The sequence below is a fragment of the Pteropus alecto genome, unplaced genomic scaffold (assembly GCF_000325575.1).
Source record: "Pteropus alecto unplaced genomic scaffold, ASM32557v1 scaffold20, whole genome shotgun sequence".
Classification (NCBI taxonomy): Eukaryota; Metazoa; Chordata; class Mammalia; order Chiroptera; family Pteropodidae; genus Pteropus; species Pteropus alecto.
In genome coordinates, this window is record NW_006436298.1 from 25,874,845 (window position 1) to 25,899,975 (window position 25,131).

Sequence of the window (25,131 nt, forward strand, 5' to 3'; positions counted from 1 at the left end):
CAATTATTTTTTTACTGTTTGTCCTGATCTATGGAGTCCAGAATAATACAAAACCATTTTGTCCCATATCTGCCCTGCCATAGAATGATCTAGACCTTTAAGAAAACTAGAATCAACCCTCTTTTTTTTTTCCACTGGGGTCTTTAGGGCCATGAATAACTAGGATTGATCTACTTAAAACTGTCTTCCCCTTCAAATGATATCTGCACCTCCATGTTCTTAGCAGCATTATTACAATAGCCAGACATGGAACCACCCATCGATAGATGAATGGATAAAGAAGTTATACTACATACATACAATGGAATATTACTCAGCCTTAAAAACAAGGAAATCCTACGATTTGTGACAACATGGATGGACCTTGGAGGCATTACTCTAAGTGAAATAAGTCAGAAAAAGACAAATACTATATGGTCTCACGTATGGAATCTAAACAAACAAACACACACAATAAACAACAACAACAACAACAACAAAACAGAACACACACCAAACAGAAAAACAGAACAGATTTGTGGTGACCAGAGGCAGGATATGGGGGAGGAGGAAATGCAGCAAAGTGGTCAAAAGGCACAAACTTCCAGTTACAAAATAAATTCATACCAGGGATATGATGTGTAACATGATGACTAGTTAACACTGCTGTTTGATACGTAGGAGAGTTGTTAACAGAGTAGATCCTGAGTTCTCATCACAAGGAGCATTTTCTTTTCTTTTTATTGTATCTATCTGAGGTGATGGATGCTAATTAAACCTGTGGTGGTAATGATTTCACAATATGTTATTCAAACTATCGTGCTGTACGTCTTAAACTTACACAGAGATGTAGGTCAATTCTAAGTTCAGCCAACTGAACTAATGTCCTATAAAAGTAGGTCATATACACAACCATCCTAACTCATACAAAGTACCTTGAAATACTGACATTATAGAGAATTAGCTCTTCACTCTGTTGGTGTTTATAGTGTCAGGAATACTTTTAAACAGAATACCATTTATGGTTCTTTTTTGTGAGTGAACAAAAAGTAATTGTGGAAGAAAGCCCCGGAGTATGGCATGTGAATGTGCAGTAATTGTTCAAATGAACAAGCCTCTCAGATTGGCTTTTATATAATTAAAATCAGAGTACTGAAGTGTTGCATGTTCCTAAGTCTTGGTGTTACATTTTTTAAACTTAAAATTAAAGCAGAACGAAAAAAAAACACTACAATTTATCCCTTCCTATACTCATATTCCTAGGCAACCACTGACTTGCTATCTGTCACTATAGACAGGTAGTTTATATTTTGTAGAATTTCATTTAAATGGAATTATAGATTTTATATAAATGAAATTAATCATACACTATCTTTTGGGGCCTGACTTTTTTTAATCAGCGTAATTTTATTTTGGGACTCGTCCATGTAATATCAATAGTTTTTTTTTCTTTTTAAAAAATTGCTAAATAGTATCCCATTATATTGATATACCATTATTTGTTTAGCAATTTGTCTCATTGGACATTTGTTTGGAGTTATTGTAAATAAAGCTGCTGTGAACATTCAAATACAAGTCTTTGTTTAGACACTTGTTTTTATTTTTCTTGAGTAAATACCTAGAAGTTGATTGGTTGGGTTATCTGGTAAGCTCTATGTTTTAAGTTTAAGAAACTGCCAACTTTTCCAAACTAGTTTTACCATTTCACATTTCCATCAGCAGTGTATGATAGAGCTTATTCTCCACATCCTTGCCAAGATTTGGTATGATTTAATCTTTTCAGTTTTAGCCAATTCAGTGGGTATGTAGTGCTATCTCAGTGTGGTTTTAATTTGCATTTCTCTGAGGACTATTGAGCATCCTTTTTTTGGCCATTAGTTTATCATCTTTTGTGAAGTGGCTGTTCATATTCTTTGTCCATATACTGATTTGTAAGAGTTTTTAATGTATTCTTGATTCACTTTTACCCAAAGATATATTTGTGTAACATATAATATGTATTACATGTATTGCACAGATAGATGTAATAATAGTTCTATATATGTGTATGTAAACACTAGATATGTTGCTTTAGCAACTTCTGGCCTCCATAGTTTTCTGTTAAGAAATCCATGGTAATTTGAATTATTGTTACCCTATATGTAATATGCATTGTTTTTCCTAGCTGGTTTTAAGTTTTTATTTACTTTTGATTTTTAATAGTTTGATTATTTGTGTCTTGGTTTGGCTTTCTTTGGGCTTATTCTTTTGTTAAGGTTCACTTGAATTTCTTGAATTGTATTCGCAAAGTTTTAGACCATTGTTTTTTCAGATAATTTTTCTGCCCTAATATTTTTACATGTACGTCTTGTTGATACTGTCCTACAGGTCCCTGAGGCACTGTTCATTTTTTTCTCAATCTTTTCTCTCTGTTATTCAAAATGAATAATTTCTGTTTATCTTTAAGAAACGATGACTGTCTGATATGTGAATCATAATCAAAATTGACCAGTGGTTGAACTTATAAATCCCCTGAAAAATAACTGGAGTCAATGGCTGCAGTAAAACTTGATTTCAATGAAACACTGGTTCAATGAATAAATCTGAGCTAAAATTTTTTAAAAATCCCATGCAGTATGATTTGCTGTAAATTTTAAATTCATCGAAATGCATTTTTAAGCAAATTGGCCAGGTTCTGGGGTATGGGTATGGAGATGTTATTTCCTGTATTAGTACTCTCATCAGCCAAGACACTGAGTTCTGTATCCCAGCGAGTAGTTGTGCAGTTATTTTTTCCCCCAATGATGATCATATGTTGAGACAACTTTCTAAGAAGATGGGAAAGTAATAAAATAAAAGTGTTAGAAATATTTGCATCAAAAATGCATTTTAAAAATTAGTAAAGTGTTATCGCTTAGCTAGAAAACTCCTATAGTAATATTTATATAGATCCTCTCATTCCAAGTGTTATATATTACTGTACCAGGATTTAACTAGTACGACAAAAAAAAAGAAGACAGCACGTTTCTTTCCTCAAAAAATCAACTATAGAACAACAACATGAGAACTTTCTCCAAATATACAATTTTTTCAATCATGTCTCTGTTTTGTCTGAGATCAAGATGGAACCATGTTGCTCAGTCTTGAACTGTCACTTTATTTCTGCACTGATTTTTATTCTTCTGGTTTGGTCTCAAAGTCTTGAGAATTCATTTTATTATAAAATGTAAAAGCTCATTTAAAAAAACAGTTCTTTCCTTTTTTTTTAAAGGAAAAAGGATATATAGAATAGAGTAATAACTTGTAACATCTTATAGATTTGCTGTTTCAGTTAGTGCTTGGATAATGTTAGGATGTTCTATTATCTGAAAAGGACTCATTTTTTTTTAAAAAAATTGTGTACTATGGTGCAAGGACAAATGACTTCTCTGAGGTTACTTAACCATTTCCTGTAAGTCTGAGAAAGTGGTTGTTTTCAAAATTACTGAGCTGAATTTGGGTAGAACTAAACTTAGCGAAGTGGTTCTGTGGGTTCAACTCACTGTTTCACTTCCATCTCCCTGTAGAGAAGTTAAAATTCAAATATTAGAAAAAGAAATCTCCTTGGTTCCAGTCATTTTACTAACCACCCAAATAACTTTGGACAAACGTTAGTTCTTTTATCTGTAAAAAAAAAAAAAAAAAAAAATAGGTTTAGAGGGTCTCTAAAAAAGCTTCTAGTTTTCTAAAATAGCAAAAAATAAAACTTCAGTGAAAGGCACTTACTGTGTTGTATTTGATTAATTTCATAATCTTAATGAGAGAGGGAGAAAGTAATACAGTGAATGTAATTGGGCAACATCAAGCAGAACTTTTCGATTATCTACTAAGTGTCTGGCTGAGGGAGTTGTGGAGAACACAGTGTCCGTGTCTGACACATTGTGGTAGCTGTGTTAATGTCTAAGGCCATCCTACACCTCCATACACCTCTTCAGCTCTGACCGAGAGGTAGCTTTATGGCCACCCCAGCTCCAGAGGCTGCAAAGAGATGAAACATTTCCCTGGCAAGAGGGGCCTAGTTTGACACTCCTGGGCTATTTTAAGTCATATCACATGGTGTTGGAAGGTTTAGCTACTACAGGCAAAAATGTGGGTTTAGAACTTGGCTGTGCCACTTATTAGCAAGTTCTTTAACCCCTTACACTTTCAGTTCTTCATCTGTAAAGTGTTGTGGAGATTAAATTGAATGAGATGACATATGTAAAATGCTGATTAATAATACAGAAAGCTGATAATTATTGAGTACTTACTATGTGCTGGGCTCTGTTCTAAATGTTTTATATGTATCATTTAATTCTCACAATTCAATGAGGTAGGTGCTCTTATTATCTCCATTTTACAAAGGAGCAGACCGAGCTTAGAAAGATGAAATAACTTGCTTAAGGTTACACAGGAAATGGCAGGGCTGTGTCTTCTTCAAGAGATATTCTGAACTATTCTGCGGTGATAAGCCCATTGTTAGCACATGCTAAAGCCCTCAGTGAATGTTGGTTTTTATCATCATTATTATTAGTGGTGATGTTAAATTGGTGGTGTTGGTGATGATGAACTTGGTTTTAACTTTTTTCAACGTCTAACCTCATTGCTGAGGCAGGGAGAGACTCTGAAGTCATGTACACAAAGCCCCTTGGGCATTGGAGGGAGAAGCCCACAGCTGCACACCAAAGTTTTTGTATGAAGAATGCAAAGTGTTCTGAATGCCAGGTGTTCCGTTCTTTCCTGATGAGTCTGAGTGGGAAGTCCAGAATAACTGGGGCCCTCTCTGCGTGTGTTCCCATTTCAAAGATGTCACAGAATCATAGAACTGATATACGTAGCATAACCTCAGTTTTGTCTTAAGGGATAAATTAGTCTATAAGAATAGTACATACACCGAAATAGTGATAGTATACTGTGTGGATGAGAGATAAATGAGTCATCGATTGCTGCATAATAAATCACAAAACTTAATGGCTTAGAACGACCACCATTTTATTTGCTAATGATTTTGTAGGTTAGTAATTTGTATTGGTCTCAGCTGGATGTTTCTTCCACTGATCTTGCCTGAGGTTACTTGTAGCAGCAGTCATCTGGCAGCTTAACTTGGAGCTAGAGAAGACTTAAAGATAGCTTCACTTGCATATCTGGCATTTGGTGCTGGTTGTTGGCTGGGCTTGTCTTTCTATGTGGTTCTTCAACCACAAGGAGGCTAACTCAAGATTTCTTCTCACGGAGCTTTCAGGTCAGCAAAAGAGAAATAGTAAAAGCTGCAAGGCTCCTTAAAGCGAAGATTGGAAATATTACAGTGCCACTTCTGCTGAATTCCATTGATTAAAGCAAGTTATAAGGCTGGCACAGATTCAAGGAGTGGAGATAATAGACACCACCTCTTAATAGGAGGTCCTATGGGAAATTAGTTAGCAAATTCTCTCTTGGTATGGAGGTTTCCTGATATCACTGACCATTTCTGAGACATAGCAACAGTGTCGATAATTTTTCATTAATTTATTAACTTTAGATCTTGACAGATTAAAACATGATCTGTACATGTTTGAGTGTGTTTTCCTACTTTTTACATATAAAAATAGAAAATATAATAAAAACATCCAACATACCCATAACTCCACCTCCCAGAAATAACCACTGTTAACATTTTTATTAACAGTGTGTCCAACTGGATGAATATTTATTTAAAATGTTATAACCTGCCTGTTAATGCTATATTTTGAACACTTTTCTATGATTAAAGTAGATGTAAATAGTTTTTATGTGTGTGTAACATCTCATTGGATATGAACATACCTGTCCTTTATTGTTACACATTTAGGTTGTTTCCTTTTTCTTGCTATGTAAACAATACTGCTGTAAACATTCTTATACATATATGTGTGTAGATTCTTTTAGGATAAATTCCTCTTGTGGAGTTACTTGGTCAAGAACATATTTTAGGCTTTTGACATGTATTGATGGGACGTGATTTTAAAAATTGGTTTAAATTGATCAGTGAGTATAACTTTGCAGAGCTAGGTTATGTGTTTTAGTAAAATTGTTCTTTATACATTCCCAAGTAAATGTACACATTATGGTTTGTGTTTAGGGGAACTTAAATGTATGCTCTTGACTGTCAGGATGAACTCTTAGATGTGAGCCTTACACTTACATCAGTTCCCTTTAACATATCTTGAACATAATGAATGACTTTTAAAACCTAGTTAAAAATGGAAACCATAAAGAAAAGTACTTTTCCTCTAGCATTTCAAGTCAAAATGTGTAAACTTAGTTGCTAATATCATCTTATCTACTAAACCTTTTATTTTCCATATGGGTTTATTGTTTAGAGTTCTACATCGCATATGTGATAACGTGCTGTCCATGATGCAACTGAAATTTTGAGGTCCTTTTTTTTTTCTTCCCAGGTGGTTTGAGAACTTACACACTTCGAAGCCTGGGTGCAAAAATCCTTCTAGGACCTGTCTCCCAGTCTTTTTGTTCTCCTTGCTAACACTTAATTTGGCAGCAGTGTTATTTTGGAGTCTCACTTCTGTAGGATCTTTCTGATGTATAACTCAGTTTTCATAGAAACTTTTTTTTTTGTATTTTTTCATTTAATACAATACTTATAACTACAGTTAGCATTTTAACTAGCATAAATTGGTTTGAGAACAGACAACTAATTATTGGTAAGAATACAACTACTTTGCTGGGAGCATAAGTGCTTGGACCTTCTAGAGAGTAACCCTTTAGCTGTAGGCATTCGCTGAGACTTGGCGTCTGAAAATATCTTACAAAGGGGATGGAGAACATTGGTTAATTTGGAGGTTCCTTAAGTGGACATAGGTTAAAAGAACATCCATCCTGTTTGTCAAGGTAAAACATTTCCTTTACTGAAAGAAATGACTGTTCTTTTTTCTTTTCTTGTTTTACAAATTAAGGTTTGTTTTTAAAATACAGGTGTTTATTTGTCCTTTCCCTTGATCCTTGACATTAAATTCTGTATCTGAAGCATTTCATGGCAAGATTCTTTATGTGCAAGATAATTCTTGTTTCTGTTTGATACTCTCCTTGGTCATTGGCATTCTCTAGTAGAATGCCTCCTTCAGTGTTCTTCTTGGTAGATATTTAAGATAATGTGCTTCAGTTGCTGCAGCATTAAATTAGAAAGTAGTTCATCTTTTTTGCATCTTCCCTTCAGTACTAAAATGTTGATTTGCTCACAGGACTACAAAACTGCATAGAAAATAGCAGCTATGATTAGTAAATATAATGCAGTGTAGAATTTGAGCATGGTGGAAATTTTATTGACTGAATGTTTTACTTTGTGAAAGATGTATTGATGTCTATGTAATGATGCCTTTTAGGTTATTTCAACCAGAAAATGTTTAGCATTATATAAATTGCCTCCTTACAAATTTTAGCTGTCATTGAATAAGTTTTATTGTGTAAGTGCAATTATAGCAAATAAGTTTAGCTTTTAATTTCTAGGGATATTTTGGGAGTAGTTGTAGTGTCTTTATAATCAAGGAGGCCATTTGACAAATGTCTTAGAAATCAGATGACTAAAAACATAAGACCTGTGTGAAACATAGTATTATCTAAAGTTCCTCTGTTCCACGCTGGCTGAAATTCTCCACGGATACTACTGTTGCTTATCATAAAAGAAATCAAGAGGCCAGATTTGTTGCTTGTGTTATCATTGGTATTTATGTCACAAAAGACAAAATGAAGTTTCTGCACTCTTCTTATTTTATCTACTGATAAATTTATCTACTGATAAATCCTGTGAGCAACAGTTAAGCATCATATTTTATAGTAAAAGTTGTGAGGGAAGAAATTGTACTGATGGATCTTAAAAAGAAATATTAGTATACTTGGCTGAAATGTAAAAGCTGTGTTTATTTGCTTATGATTTTGAAGCTCCTACCCTAATTATTTAATATATTAGCAACAGAATCTTTTTTAACATAGCACTTCACAGTTTGCAGAGTGTCATGACCCACTTATTTGACGCCTATGATAATCTAAGCAGATAGGGCAGTTATCCTAATTTTACCAGTGAGAAAACTGAGGTTCCAACACATACTTAAGTGGTAGAGCCTGAACTAGAATACCGTTTTCTGTTTACTATGCCTCCTAAACCATAGTAGATTTAAATTACATACTGGCTTTGAGGAGGGAAAAGGAAATGGAGTGAGAAGTGTGAAGAATCAGCGACCAGTAGAAATGAAATGCAGTGGCTCAGAGCCCATAAGCACGGGAGTGCTACTGAGCCCTGCCCCAGAGTAGGTGTTAGAAGGACCTTGGTAACCTCATAGGTAGCTTATTAATTCTCTGTTATAATAAGCTTTAGTAAACCTGGATTCAGCCCTCTAAGAGTTTATGAGCAGACATGGAGGTAACTTTCATTAATTAATACTTTATTTTAATATATTGGATATTTCTACTTTCAGCATTTATTGCAGGCGTCTTTCCTGCTAGGCACCAGGGATACAAAGAGGAATGAGATAAGAGCCTGTCTGGAGAAGTTATCTAAGTGTCAAGCAAAATTTATAATTGTGGTTTACTTATGTAGAAATTCCCTTCCCTATAGAGTAAATCTGGCCTTGAAATTTTTCTAAACCTTCTCTCCTTCAACTTGTAATTCTGTAATAAACAAAAAGTTACCAGGATTAAATGTGCTCATCATTCTAGAAAAGTATATGCAGCAGGCTTTGGAACTCAGTATTTCATTCTAAAAGTGAAAGCCTGTGTAAGCATGTGGTAGGCACAACTTGCATTTTCCAGGTTTGAGAGGCTGCCAGTGCTGTGTAGTGTGGAGAGAGTGAGGTGACTCATAATTCGGGAATGATTGTTTTGATCTCTCCCTGTAGTTTCTGTAGAACATTGGCAGGGGGCGGCCAGCATAATTAACACTGTTCAGGCTAATTATAAACACAACTCTGGACAATGGCTACCGAGAAATAACCCTGTACTGGATAATTTTCCAACTGAATTACTTTAGAATGATGACTAGATAATGTCAAGTTTACTATAAATCAAGTTGTTTTTCCTAGATTGTCCAAGGAGTTACCATAGGGGGAAAGATAATATCTGTGGAAATCTCACTGGGTTATTTTTTTCAGGGCCCATCTAAGCATTTCTTTATTGCAGTCCTTCTAACCTTTTCATCCTAAGACAATGACAGGCATCTAAATGTTTATGGAGTACTCTTTTAGAGAGAGTAGGGGAAAGGGCCAGAGTAGGACATTTTTTCCATTAATAGTTGAATTGATTTTAATAAGGTAAAAGAAACAAGGGCTTTGAAAAGATTATGTTGGACTAGTATAATAAAGAGGGAGAAAAGACAAGTACGTGGGTAGAGGAGTGAAAAGGGTGGGATAAGGGGACAGTGATGAAGTGGTCATAACAGCCATGCATGCTTGAGAGAAACAGAGACGTTTACAACATGTGTGTGTTCAGAGGCAGAAAAAGCACCGTGCTTGGTTGTGTGTGCTTTAGGGATTTGTGGAAATGTGGCTGAGAGCCAAGGACTGATTTAGTTAGTTTATATATAGGTTTGGCCATTGGGTCACTGAGATTCAGAACAAAGGTGCTAGCTATAGAGATTGGTTTCATATAATTGTAACCTGAACTACTGCAAGGTGGTTGTATTTTTGTAAAATGAGCCTCAGTGTTATAAAGTAAGCACTTCAAATCAAATGCTTTAAAATAAAGCTTTTGTTTTTCTTTTGGATTTTTCTATTGAGAAGTACTCAGTTAAAATTTGAAATGCACACTTAAAAAAGGGTTTCCCTTTTTAAGAAAAAAAAGCAAAAATCTAAATACAGAAATAGATGAGTTAGGTAAAGGTTTTTTGCTTAAGAATACTTTTGAAGAGATCATAAGAAGATTCCTTTATATAGTAGCTCTCTGATTCATTTTAAATACTTGAATTTATAAAAAAAAACATTTCCCTAGTTTTTTATTTAAGAGTACGAGGAGAACATAAGTATTTTCTAAATTTGTGTTTAACTAGCATTATTACTGGCTAGATGATTTTGTGTTTGCCAGATGTTCTTGAAAGAGGGACAGACGTAAGACTATTGGACTTTTTGAAAAGCATCTCTGTCTCTAGCCAGGGACCCAGTTCTGATTTGTCTCTTTAATGAACCTAACTAGACTTTTGGAGAAGTGAAAAATTGATCTTGGAAATCTGCTAGGATTTTATAGGTGGATTTTTAGGCCAATTTCTAGGAGAATATGATTTAGAGGCAATAACACTGCTTTCCTGCCTTCCAGCAGCATTTTTTACTTTGTTAATTTTCTGTTGTTTCTCTGTTTTCCATTTCATTGATTTTTGTTCAATTCTTTTATTTCTTCTACTTACTTAGACTTAATTTGCTATTCTTTTCTAGCTTCCTAGGGTGGAAACTTATATCGTTTATCTTAAGCCTTTTTTCTAATATATACAATTAAAGCAGCAAATTTCTCTCAAATTTTGATATGTTATGCTTTTATTATTATTTATTTCAAATATTTTCTACATCCCTTGTAGTTTGTTCTCTGGCTCATGGATTATTTAGAAGTTTATTTTCTATTTCCAAAAATCTAGAGATTGTCTAGATAATTTATTACTATTAGTATTTTAATTGTTTCCATTGTGGTCAAAGAATATAGTCTTTAAAAAAACTATTTCAGTCTTTTGAAGTTTATTGAGTTTATATTATGGCCTAGCATATATGTGTGAATGTTCCATATGTATTCTGCAGTTATTTGTATAATGTTCTCTAAATTTCAGTTAGGCCAAATTGGTTGATAGTATTTCCGATATTATATGGCTTTACTTATTTGTTGTCTACTTGTTCTATCAATTATGAAGAGAAAGAGGATAAAATCTTCAGTTATAATTGTGTATGTTTCTATTTCTCTCTTGAGTTTTGCCATTTTCTGTTTTATGAATTTTGAAGCTCTCTTATTAGGTACACACATATTTAAGATTGATATCCTGATGAATTTCTTGTTTCATTCTACTTTGTTAACCTATTTGTATATTTAAATTTAAAATATATCTCTTATAGACAGTATATAGTTGAATCTTGCTTTTTTTAATCCAATGTGACAACCTCTACCCTTTAGTTGGAATATTTAATCCACTTACAGTTAATGTAATTATTTGTGCAGTTGGGTTTAAGTCTATAATTTTGCCATTATTTTTATGTGTTCCTTTTTGTTTGTTTCTCTATTCCTCTGAAGGTTCTTTGGGTATTTTTTTAGTATGTCATTTTATTTCCTCTATTGGCTTCTTAGCTATCCATCTTTTAAATTACTTTTTCATTGATTGCTCTAAGGCTAGTAATATGCATTCTTACCTTATTAAAGTCTGTTTATAGTCTGTGTTGTACCATTTCACATTTTACATTTGACCCTTCTCACTTTCTACTTCACACTTCCTACTTCTCACTTTATACTGAACCATTTCCGTCTCAGTTCACAAATATCATTTAATGTAATTTCCCTATTCACTCTCTCCATTCTTTGTTCTTGTTGTCATGTCTTTTATTTCTATATATGTTAAAACTGCTTACATTCTCACTTTAAGCAAGTAGTTTTAAAATGTAGCCTTTTAAGGAAATTTTAAGAAGAATAAAGAACACAAACTTTTATTTTTAACAACTTATTTATCATTTCTGATATTCTTCTTTCTTTCCTGAAGATTTGAATTTCTGTCTGCTATCATTTACCCCCAGCCTGAAGAACCTCCTTTGTATATAATTTCTTATAGTGCTCATCAGCTTGAGATTAATTCTGTCAGCTTTTATTTATTTGAAAATGTATTTATCTTGTTTTTGGAAGGATGTTTTCACTAGATATAGAATTCAGAGCTGACAATTTTTTTCTCCAGCCTCTTAAAAATGTTGCCTCTCATCTTCTGGCCCCCATTGTTGTGATGAGAAGTTGGTGGTTTATTGTTTGTTTTCATTATTTTTTCTCCTATAGATAACATTGTTTTCAGTCCCTTTAAAGATTTTCTCTTTATCTTTGGTCTTCAATGGTTTGACCATGATGTAGCTAGGTATGATTTTCTTTGTATTGTTTTTTGGAGTTTGATGAGCTTTTTAGTTCTAATAAATAGTGTTTTCAACAAACTTAATAAGATTTTAACTATTATTTCTTCAAATATTTTTTTCTGTCTATTCTCAGTCTCCTGAAGCTCTAGTACATATATGTTAGACCATCTCATATTGTCTCACAAATATCTGATGTTGTGATCATTTTTCTTTAATTCTGTTTTTCTCTTTTTTCCTGAAATTGGTAATTGCTAGTGATCTGTCAAGTTCATGGACTCTTTCTTCTGCTATCTCTAGTTTAAATCCATTCAGTGACTTTTTCCATTTTAGTTATTGAACATTTTGGTCCTAGAATTTCCATGTTTTTCTCCCTTTTGGTTCTTTTTTATAGTTTCAGTTTCTCTGCTGAGATTCCCATCTGTTCATATATTCTCCTTTGTTGTTGTCGTTGTTGTTGTAACACATTTCCTTTACTCTTTGAGACATTTTTATGATAGCTGCTCTAAAGTTTCTACTAAATGCAACATCTGGGTCAACTTAAAGTCAGTTTCTAATGACTTATTTTTTCCTATGGTTCACATTTTCTTGTTTCATTGAGTGTCTAGTAATTTTTTATTGTGTATTGGAGAGTGTTGATGATACATGTTGAGTTTAGTTACTGGCTGTTGCCTTTGTGGGCTTAGTTTTATACTTTGCTAGGGCAGATCTGTGGAGAGCTCAAGGTTTTTCCTCAGGCCCCTCTAACTTAGCAAGACCCATAGTTGTATCATTTTAATAATTGTACTAGGGGTCGGGTACCAATTGCTCTGTCATTTTGGAAGTGAAAGTCTCCCACAGCATTTTTATATGTGTCAAAGTGAACTTTAGGGGTTTTGTGAAAGGGAAAAATAAATACATCTTAGTTTCTTTTATAACTAAATAGAGTAAAGTGAGCTTATAGTGCTCCATGAACTGAATTGTTTCTCTCTGATCTTCCCGCTTCCCACTCCCAGTCATCCATTTACTTCTCTCTTCTGTCTTCACAAGAGAGACAGGTGGGGAGAGGGGAACAGAAGAGAGAAAGACCTTGCTTGGATCCTGCATCCTGGATTATGACTTTGGGCCTGTCAACTGGAAAATTACATGTGGTTTGTGAAAAAGCACTGTATATCAGGGGTAAAAGTAGGAATGCACATAGAACTTTGTGTTTGTGTTTTATGACGACACTGCTCATACATTGAGATGTAAGGAAGTAGGATGTGTCAGGAAAAGGGACCACTTAGAACATCTTTAAAACTTGTTCTCTCTTAATTGCTGCCTTTTAGATTTAGATATCATCATCAGTTTATTTAATGATATCTAAACTTATAACTTAGCATGAACATTGGGATGATGGGGTGGATCATATTTTATCAGATTAGAGCTGTTCAGAAAATCACTTTTTTGTTCTAAATTCTAGTCTTTTCTTTTTAAGCTTAAACATTTTAAAAATAAAATCTTTTTTGATGGAAGAGGATTGCTCATAGGGAAATAGTTACTGTATTTGATAATTAGCCATCACTTCAGACATTTAATGAAGTTTCCATTTGGAAATGATCTAGAAGATGTGCATGCTGTCTCATGCTTGGAGTTTCTAGCTCTGTTTAAATGTGTGATAAGGGCCTCAGAAGAGTAATTCTTCATTTTTAGGGCCTAACTTAAATATAACAAATTGTTGTATTATTTAATCAAATTCACTATATCTCATATCTTCCTAAGAGGCCTTATTTTGATTGGGCCTATTCTTTTAAAGTTGTTGCAGCTTGTTGATTTGGAAATACACCCCATTTCATTTCATTTCATTTCCTCAGAAAATGCGATGGTAGTTTAAAGGGATTAAAGTCGGTGTGAAGTTTGTTCCTTTTAATTCGAGTTGTTCACCATGTTTACCATAGCTTTACTTTTTGTCATTTTTTAAAAATTGAACTCAGTTAATCATTTCCGCTCTTGCCAACACCCTCTATGCATTTTCCCCTTAGCTTCTCATCACAGCCTCCCTACATATTCAAACCTGGATTAACTATCTGCTTTCTCGACTTAAAAAAAATTTTTTTTCATTTATTTTTTATTTTTAATTGTGGTAAAATACATGTAACATGCTTTCTCTTATTTTAGATCTGGGCTGGTAAGCACTGCTAGACTCATGGAAACTAGTGGCCAGACATAATCCACTGGACTTGTTACTAAACTTCTCAGCCATACTTTGTCCTTGGGTCACCCCTCTCTGGTCCTCTTTCATAGCATGTGTTCTTTATTTTTCTCCTAAAGTCACCTATGCCTTCCCCACAATTACCTTTGGCTCTGGACGGGTGGCCTGGCTTTCTCTGTCACAGAGAATATGGAGGCTCTCTGCTGTTCACACCTCGAAAGAATAGTCTATAGCCCTTGCATTCCCATATTAACTTTTCATTCTTTCTTTGGGCCACTAAAGTCAGGCTTCTCTTCCCATTACTCCACCTCATAAAAGTCACTGATTCCCTGGTTGCCAAATCTAGTGGCCTCTCAAGGCCTCGTTTACTTGATCTTTCTAGGACATTAAATGCTGACTACTTCCTTCTTCATAAAATTCTTCCTTTGCTCTCTGGGATGTTATTGTCCTGATTATCCTCCCTCTAGCACATTCTTCTTATTCTCCTTTGCTGCCCCTCTTCCTCTGCCCACCCCTTTTAGTGCTGATGCTCTTGGACCCTTATCTCCTTTTTGGTATTCTCTCACATCTGCGTGATTTTAATTATCATGTGCTTAAATAGTCGGTGAATTTGAAATCTGAATCTTCCACCCATATCCCTCTTTTAGGCCCAGACTCACAATATAATCTTTATAACAGTCCTACAAAATGGTAATGTTTTCCACATTTATAGGTGAGGAAATTGAAGCTAAGGCATGTTTGATAACCTGTTTGAGATCAAGCAGTCAGTGGAAGAGCCAGAATGTCAACCTCTGTCTAAATCTTTGTCTAACTTTCTAACATGCTATTATTAATCAAACATTTTCACCTGGCTATCTGACAAATATATATTAAATTTGTCATATCTCATACCAAATGCCATCTCATAACTCCATTCTCACTACTCCCCACTCCCCCAAAGAAGAGAGAATATGAAAATATATATTCTCAATCTCAATGAATGGCATTCTTTCTTCCAGTTATCAAAGCCAGAACATGTATAGGAAATTGACTTCCCTCTGTCTCTCCATCCTACAGGCCCATCCGCCCAAGGGATCGTCAGTTCCTGTGTATTCTCCCTCTTTAATATGACTTGTAATCCTGCCCTCCTTTTCACTTCCACTGCTACTGTCACAGTTAAGAACTTTGCATCGACCTCCATTGCCATTATAGTGACAATCCAAATATTGCTTTTCACATTATCTGAGATGAAGAATCAACATTTCTTGTTTTTAATTTTTAATTTGTTACAGAAATTTTGTAGGAAAAAAATGAATCATTGGAAAATTGAAATAAAAAAACGCAAAGTGTAAGCTCAATTTTTTAAATTATTAAGTTCGATAGACATAAAATTACTGTCAAATCAATATAGTAGTTTTTAAATACTAATTTTCTATGTGTATCCTGTCACAGACAAGTAACAAACAGTTTGCAGATTGGCAGTGGTCCACAGACAACATCAAGGAGCACCAGTTCATGTTATCTGATGAAAAGAAATGTCTTTAGTTTTCTTAGATTATAACCACATGGGCCTATGTTATTGAAAACTGAAACATTTCAACTAAGACATTCTTTGCTTTTGACTTACAGATAGCTTGAATATGTGGATTTAAGAGGTTTTAGAAAATTTCCTGTTTCTTTAGGATCCTTTCTTTCGATACAAATAAATCCCATGAGAGCAAAGGGTAGTCATGTATTACATTACAATTTAATGCTAAGATCAAAGTATACTGACCTGTGAATCCAAAGCAACATTTTCTTAAATAGGCTTGAAGTACAATCAATCTTCATGGGCTACCTATAATAAAAATGATATTTCCTGGTTCGATATATTTAACTTGATATGATTGAACACACATATAAAGGTTTGTTTCTGATATGCAGTGAAATATAGCAGATGGGTCGATGTGTTCCATTTATGAAAGATTAAAATTCTACATAGGTATTAATCTGACTGAGTGATAAATAAAGTAAATTATTTGGATTTTGGCAAGCATCTGCCTAAGCCCTTATCAACGATTTGGTTAATGAATTGCAGACAGGGGATGCAAAAATGGTCAGACTGTAGATTACCCCTTGGCATTCAACATGGCATAGCTGAGGAATCCAAAAACACAAAAACAAAGTTCTAGAGTGATAGAAGTCAAGGATGGGGATGCTCTAAATAATATGCTGAGATCATACCTAGAGTTAGTTTAGAGATTTATTAAATAAAATTATATTGCTCAGACTCCATTGTTGTCTGTATCAGATCTGACACTGAAGAAAACACATGGGCAAATGCCAAAGAGAACATAATTTTCACGTATGAGATAAAAGTCATAAAAGGCCTTATAGACACATTTTAAAACGAAAAAGCAAATTGAGCAACTAATCTGTAGCAGCATTATACCAGTTATTTAAAAACTACTGCAGAAAATTTCTAACCATTAACTCTTCATTAAGAGTTAAAAACATTTTTTAAGTTCAATTATAGCAATATTTACTCTGTTAATGAAGTAAGTGACCCCCAAACACAGTTAACTATCAAAACAAAACAAAACTTTGTCACAAGATGTTGGGGCACTGTAAGAAGTTCAAGAGACTAAATTCTCAAAGCAGGATGTTATAACTATCACCCTTCTTCTATTTCCAGATAAGTCACAGGAGATGGATAGATGGCAGCTTGCTAAACCCACACCTAGGAAGTGATTAAACGTTTTATTCAAAGAAAACTTTTAAAGTAGCATAGCTTTTATGAAATTGAGGATGGAGAAGAAATAGGAAAAAGCAACCTCTTTGGGGGCTCTGTGCTCCCCAAAGCAAAAAGAGGTGAAATGAAGTGGGGAAAAATATTTTTTAAAAGTAATAAAAAATATATTCTTAATTTACATTGTAGCAAGTTAAGCTGAATTATGGAATAATTCACCACGTGGACTGGGACAGAGGGGAGAAATGATGACATTGCAGGCAGAGGCAGCAGAGAGAAAGTTGGCATGTGGAGGATAGCGTGAAGTAGCCGGGCTTGATCTCAGAAATAGGAGTTTGGAATGGCTGGAGCACACCCAGGAATGGAGTGTCTAGTGCTGACCGTGGAGAAGGCTCAAGCCAGTGCTTCTCAAACTTATGGGCAGGTAAATCACCCGATTCAGTGGAAAGTCCTGAGAGTCTGCTCTTCTAAAAAGCTGCAGTGTTTTGCAGATGCCCTAGTCCACAAAGCACCCTGTGAATAGCAAGACTGTAACTTTTATCTTAATATTTATTGATAATTTAATGGATTATGAGTTGCCACTGTTTAGTTATTTAGTATTTGTTGAATAGCACAAAATACATGGCATTTTTGTTAAACTAGATATTAAGTAATTTTATATAAGTTTTGCTCTGCTGATGGTGAAATAATACTTTTAGCAACTTCATGTCAAGTACAAAAGAAATAAATAATTTAGGTATAAGCTCTCATCTTTTATTGAATTAGCTGATTGGGGGTTGCAATATAATGATGGAAAGAGTCTAAAATTTGGATTCTGATTTTTAGAAGTAGGCTCCAATATTAGTTTTGTGACAATAACTGTGACTCTATAGAGCTAATTAACCCTTTCTGTTTTTTTCTCTTGTCCAAAATAGTTATACTACTTGCCATTTTATGGAATTGTTGTGAGGGTCAGAAATGATATGTACTATGTAGGGAGAGGTTAATGAGAGTTTCAATTACCAAACTTTTGAGATTCCTTAAAAGTTAAAATTTTATGATTCTTAAATAAAGAACATTGATCTGATCCTATCCATCCACTTTTAAGTCTTTTTTTTCTCAGCGACTCTTAGCAAGTTGGAGAATGTGGTTCTTTGTAGTAAAAGCTCCCACCACTACCCCACCCAAAGGTCCACTTATACACATCATATATAATATGATTGTTATAGAGGGGAATATGGTGTACATCTGAATGCTCTGGATGTATGAAAAAACAGGTTGGATTATAGTTTTATCTGATTTTTACTGTTCTTTTGTCTTATTTTTTTATTATTTCTTGTTATGAAAATTTTCTATATAATTTGCCACTTTCAGTTTGCTATGGAACAGGTACATCTCTCTTCCAGAGAGAAAAACATAACCTTGACCATCATTCAAGCCTATAAACGGGCATACCAGTTTGCTTGACCATCATTCAAGCCTATAAATGGGCATACCAGTTTGTGGTCCTCCCTAGGGAGAATGAGACTCAGTGCAGAGACCCACAAAAGACCTAAAAGCAGGAATTCTGAAGTTCTGGTGTCAGGACCCCAGAAGGGGGACATGGACTATGGGTGGGCACATCTCTTTGATCTTGAGGCCTCACGGTATGGGAACAGGCACGGCTGGAGACAGGCCAAAGCAGGGCCCTCTAAAGCTCAGGGCAGGGGTCTGGATTGTTGGGCAGGAGTGTGTTAAGGAAATTAGTATTTTATCTCAGCTACCTTTTTTTGATACTAGCCTGTTTACTTAGCTTTCTTGTTTCATGATGGTAGTACACTTTTATTTATGCCTGAGTTTTTAATGGGTACAAGAAAATTATAAACATTTAATTCATTAGCTCTGAGATGGAAATAAGTCTTGGTGATAAAAAAAATTCTTAGAGTAAATGTGGTCTTGCTAGTAGTTATTTTATTATGCGCTTTTCTTTCTAATTCTGTGCCTCGTCCTTATGTTTTGTTTTTTTTAGATCGGCTTCAGCTCCCCCGGAATATGATTGAAAACAGCATGTTTGAGGAAGAACCAGATGTAGTGGATTTAGCCAAAGAGCCATGTTTACATCCTCTAGAGCCTGATGAGGTGGAATATGAGCCCCGAGGTTCACGGCTGCTGGTGCGGGGTCTTGGTGAGCACGAGATGGATGAGGACGAAGAGGATTATGAGTCATCTGCAAAACTGCTGGGCATGTCCTTCATGAACAGAAGCTCAGGCCTTCGGAACAGTGCAGCCGGCTACAGGCAGAGCCCAGATGGGACTTGTTCAGTACCATCTATAAGGACCATGATGGTCTGTGCTTTTATCATTTTGGTTGCCATTTCTATAATCATGGTGATTTATCTACTACCCAGATGTACCTTTACCAAAGAAGGCTGCCATAAGAAAAACCAATCAATGGGACTAATCCAGCCAGTTGCAACAAATGGGAAGTTGTTTCCATGGGCACAAGTCAGGCTTCCCACTGCCATTATGCCACTACGCTATGAACTTAACCTCCACCCAAACCTAACCTCAATGACATTCAAGGGTTCTGTGACGATTTCACTTCAGGCTCTTCAGGCCACTTGGAATATCATTCTTCACAGCACAGGCCATAATATTTCAAAAGTGACCTTTATGTCAGCAGTTTCGAGCCAAGAAAAACAAATTGAAGTCCTGGAATATCCGTTTCATGAACAAATCGCCATTGTTGCCCCTGAAGCCCTCCTTGAAGGACACAATTATACCTTGAAGATAGAGTACTCGGCAAATATATCTAGCTCTTACTATGGGTTTTATGGCACTTCCTACACAGATGAACATAATGAGAAAAAGTATGTAGCCCTCTTAAATGATTCTCCTTCTTTACTCTGTGATGACTTCTGCAATATGGATTCCTTTGCCCATATTTTTTTAACTGCAATTTAAAAAAATTTAGGCCAATATGTGTAAAATAGTAGAATGGTGATTTAGAAGAATGTGCTATTTATTTCTTCCTCAAAGCCTTGAGCATATATCATATTATCATGGTGGGGTTGGGGTGTGCTGATGGAAGGAAATGGATAAAGATTATATCGATTACAGTCTCCATCACAAAAATGTGTGTTATCTTGAGCTTTTTATATCTTATAAAGTGAATTTAGTTTTCTTTCACCTTACGAGATCTCTATAGGAAGCAGAGTGAAGAAGGGTATGGATTATTCTTTTAAGACCTGTCTTCCTAATATGTGCAACTTTTAGGAGGTACTTAGTGAGATGGAGAAAGAGGTATGAAAAAGAGGGTGTGATGTATGTATGCTTACATATATCATTTTTAGTATCCTTAACCTTTGCTGGTTTATTTTTTTAAATGCCACTCTATTTTGAATTTCTGATGGAAATTTAAAAAAAATCTAGGAGAGACTTAAATTGATTTTTTTAAAAAAGCGACTCAAACATAAAGTATTCAGCTCCCTATTCAGACCATGTATTTTGTACTTTAATCTTAGTATTAATAGCACGTAGTTCGAATTTCTGGAAAGATGGAGTGCACGCTGCTTACAGGTTATTCTTAAGTAGCAGTGATGTCAGTTCTTTTGTGTGCACAGAGCCCTTGTTAGACGTGTTTAGTGCGAATTCTTTCATATTACTTTGTAAACCAGTATGTGAATTACTGATGCTGGCCATTTGGCTAATGTGCGTTGGCATATTGAGAAAAATAGAAGCGAATATTTTAAATCTTTTTGAAGTTTTTGAACCATTTCAAATAGAGAAAAAGACAAAAGCAGGATCTGTAGTCCTATTCAGATAAATAATTTTTCTCTTTTCTCTTTTATGTAATACTTTTAAAATAAATGGCATGCTGGCTTTTCATGAGATCTAACATTAAAAGTAAATTTATAATTGCAATAGTAGCTCAGGCTTCTTTTTTACCTCTCCTTCCAAAATCTCTACCATCTTTAGAAATTATAGGATATATATAAAAACTGTTCTTAGTATGCAGAGCTTTAAGACAAATATTTTATCATCTCTTTAAAATGTTATGTGGCAGAATAAGGCAATTTTGGTATGGTCTCTTGTTGACTCTTGCCACGGGCTGAATTGAATTGTGGAAAATTTTGGAAAAATGGAAGACAGTGTCTTAAAATTAATAAATAGAGTATCAAAAGTAGTATTTTAAAATCTATTAGAATAAATTTGTGAAACTCTGCTGTTACAAAAAATACGTAAATTCATGAGCCTGTCCAATATGGTAAAATGAATACCTCATATGAATGTATGTCTCGATGCAAGATAACAGTTTAGAAGATTATTTATACCTTTTAAGATGTCTGAAAACTATAATTCAAAGCAAATTTTTGGTCTTTTTTCCATTTTTAATTTAGCTTAGTCCTATTAGAGAAGTTTTTTATACCCTTCCCCCAGGCATAATAAGAATAAATATTTAAACAGGTAGGTAAAGTAATTAAGACATATATTTTTATTTTCCATTCAATAAGGAATAAGGAATATATGTAAATGCCAAACATGTATTGACACTTCTTGTGGTAAGGGAATGTTAGGGATGTCATCTCAGAGGTGGAGATGGTCAGTGACCTTTAAATATTTAAATATTTAAACAGGTAGGTAAAGTAATTAAGACATATATTTTTATTTTCCATTCAATAAGGAATATATTCCTTATTGAATGGAAAATAAAAATATATGTAAATGCCAAACATGTATTGTCACTTCTTGTGGTAAGGGAATGTTAGGGATGTCATCTCAGAGGTGGAGATGGTCAGTGACCTTTAAATATTTAAATATTTAAACAGGTAGGTAAAGTAATTAAGACATATATTTTTATTTTCCATTCAATAAGGAATATATTCCTAAGAGGTGGAGATGGTCGGTGACCTTGCAATTAAATCTAGAAGCTGTTGATTGACTTTAAGGTTCTAGATGACAGACTGATATGAAAGGAAATAGTAAACAAATTTAGGAAAGAGGTGGAGATGGTCAGTGACCTTGCAATTAAATCTAGAAGCTGTTGATGATTGACTTTAAGGTTCTAGATGACTGATATGAAAGGAAATAGTAAACAAATTTAGGATGAGGATGTGTTTTATTTCTTTGTCTTTAAATCCTCAGTGTATTTTTTTTGAGCTCTTAAAGCATTCTCTTTCACTGATCTCCTGGCTTCTAATCTTACCACATTTCCCCCTCCTCTTGCCCCTACCTTTCACACTGCCGCCAAACTCGTATTTCTAGAAGTACAGATCTAATCTTGCTGGTCTTTGGTTTACAACAGTTCCTTATTTCCAACAGGATTTAGTTCAGGATCTTTGAAGATCAGGCTCTTGTTTTTTTCACAGCCCTCACTTGCCAGGATGAACTTCATGGGCACTTTCCTGAATTCTAGCGATAATAATAGCCCATATTTACTGAAAACTGAAGTCCTAAAAACTGTTTCAAGTATTTTATATGTTTACTTGTTTATTCTATCAAACCCGCTAAAAGTTGGATATTAATATTCATTTTACAGATGAGGAGGCACATAAAGTAATTTATTCAGTATCTTATGGCTAGCAGGTAGCAGAGAGAGATTCAAACCCAAGGTTATTTTAACTAGCAGGCTACATTCTTAACCACTATGGTGTATGGTCTTCCTAGTTCATACTTCTTTCCCATTACCCATTGTATCATTAGTGCTTTGAATTCTCTTACTTGACTCCCAGCTAATTCATAATTATCTTCAGTACTACTGGCAGTAGTACTCAGACTGCAACTAGCATTTTTCTGAAAGCAAATGCAGTCACTAATGCAAGAATAAGCTTCAAGGTATTCAACATAGGTAGGATAGATTATAAATTATCATCAAGCAGCCCACTTCTAAAAAGGACTTTTATGTGGGCTAGTTGTTACTGCATCTTTTTTAACAATGATTTAAGATATTACTTGTCTTAGAACATCACAATGCTGTTTTTATACAAAGTGATGGTCCAAGTAAACTCTTTTTTATGAATAGTATGGATGTTATCAGATTTTATTCCCTGGTCCCTAGTGGCCCTCTTCTAAAATCTTCTGTTAACTGGGTAAAAATTTGGGAGTAGGGTGAAGAAATGGAGTGTTAGAAATGTAATATGTTTACATTGTTTTGTGTATGTTGATTGTTATCTTTCTTGCAGTTTACCCAATAGAAACAGTTATTTGAGCAAGTCCTTACCAGGAAAAAGTATAAAAATTCTAAGTGTGAAAGAGGAATTATGACTATCTAGTGTTTATAATAAACATCTATGTAGGACTTGATAGCATACAAGTAGTTTTTATTAGGAATAGTTTTATTTGATTCTAACAAAAGCCCTAGGTGTTTGTCAGGGGATCCTACCTCAATCCTAATATAATAAATAAGGAAACTGAGACTTAGGTCACTGATTTGCCTGAAGTCATATGGCTAGTAAATTGCTGAGTTTATATCTTCTGACTCCAAATCCCATGCTCTTTTGTATTTCTCTTTTAAAAGTAGAAACTAAGCCCTAAGCAAGTGAGGCTGTCATGTCTAATGTGGTCGGCGTATATGTACCATATTGACTGGTACCTGAAATATGCACATCAGGGCTGCATTTGCCCTTAATCACTGTATGGCCATGTTTTTGGATGATTTATCAAGTGCAAATCTGTTTTATTCCTTTGCTTAATTGAACATCTGCATTTCTCCTCTTTTGCTTTTTACGCTTTTCTACCTACCTTTAATTGAGGACTTTTATATGAGTCAAATTCTCACGTGTTATTGCTGTGCTGTGGGTGGGGAGGGGAATGTTTGATTCTTTTCTAAGGAGCATAAAGGAAACCAGCGTACTACAGGACACCTAACTTTTTCTATCTTCATGAAAGTGCACGTTGTGCATTTGAGGTTTAGGTTGCGAAGCTGGAGTCTGCACAGATGAGTAATGGCAACTAATGACCACCCTTCATACTGATCTTCTATCAGAAGCCTTTTAAAGACCCCATTGGCCAGACACAGTCTACCTTTGTGGCTTCATCTCCAGCAACACTGGATAGCCACCTCCAGTCCCTGAACATGCACTACTCCCTCCTCGTGCTTCCCACTCTTCCTAGAATGTATTCGCTTCCCTTCTCTACCTTTTCAAACAGTCCTCATTTTTTAAGGCTCTCTTCAGATTTTGTCAGCCAGTTTCCTTACTGTATCTCAGGTGCTAGTCAGCATTTGTTTCCTATTCTTTGTTCCCAATGCTTTGGTTTCACCATTATGATGTGATTTGCATCCTGACAAGTTTCTGTCATTTGGATAACCTTTGCCTCTCCCAGTCGATTGTGGATCCTTTAATGATTGGAATTATATGATGTTTATCTTAGTACCCCTACTATTTGGCAAGGTGCCTTGAATAGTAGGTGCTCAATAACCTTTGGATAAATTTGCATTTGTTTTAGGTACTTTGCAGCAACTCAATTTGAACCCTTGGCAGCAAGATCTGCATTTCCTTGTTTTGATGAACCAGCGTTTAAAGCCACATTTATCATCAGGATCATGAGGGAGGAACACTACACTGCTTTATCAAATATGCCCAAGGTACTGTTCTGTTCCTTGATTATAAAATCTTTGAACGGGTCTCTTTCTTTGTTACAAATACTTGAATTCCTCTTTGCCATATTGCTGAGAATGATTTAAATCTCATACATTCTTCTTCTTTCTTAAAATACATAAATAAAAGTTAAAATATATGTTGAAATCAGTTGGGAAGTCAGCCTGAGACACACTTAAGAGGAAGACCTGCTGGATGTGGAACGTATGGTCAGGAAATGTGAAGTGTGTGCTGTATACTAAAGTTGTACAAAATTATTTATACTATGAATGAGTACTGAAGATCACAGTGATGTTTTCTGAGACACGGTGAATTTGCTGGTCTAAACAGTGACATTTGATACTGTTAAATCAGATTGACCTTGGTGTTTTATTGTTTATTGAAAAATGAGTGTCGTAATGTGGAGGTTTAATAAGAACACAAAGGTCTTTCTTGGATATGAGCTGTGCATGAGAGGCAGGGAGGGTGAAATCAAGCAGAGTTGTTTTTGTGGTAAACAGAACTTGAGGGTCCTTTTGTTGACACCTTAGGGGCTGTAAGCGGCCCAACAGAAGCCTCTCAGAACACAAGCGACTAGGGAAGAGGAGCAGCCACATCTGACAGAGTGTGGAGCTGACCCTGGCAGACAGGAGAGGACAAGATCTGCCCTCCTTTAATGATTCCTGGTAACTGCTTTATGAA

The 25,131-nt window shown here is 34.9% G+C and overlaps 1 protein-coding gene across 2 annotated transcripts in view; it reads left to right on the forward strand.

Moving 5' to 3' along the window:
• LNPEP (leucyl and cystinyl aminopeptidase) overlaps window positions 1-25,131 on the forward strand; it is an 87,716-nt gene that overhangs the window by 13,042 nt on the left and 49,543 nt on the right. For both annotated transcript variants that reach the window (XR_003046661.1, XM_006913240.3), the window contains exons 2-3: window positions 18,882-19,722; window positions 24,299-24,437. Coding sequence is in view for 1 of the 2 variants with exons in the window: in XM_006913240.3 (XP_006913302.1) it covers window positions 18,882-19,722; window positions 24,299-24,437 (980 nt within the window). In the remaining variant the exon portion in view is untranslated. The remainder of the gene's footprint in view (window positions 1-18,881; window positions 19,723-24,298; window positions 24,438-25,131) is intronic.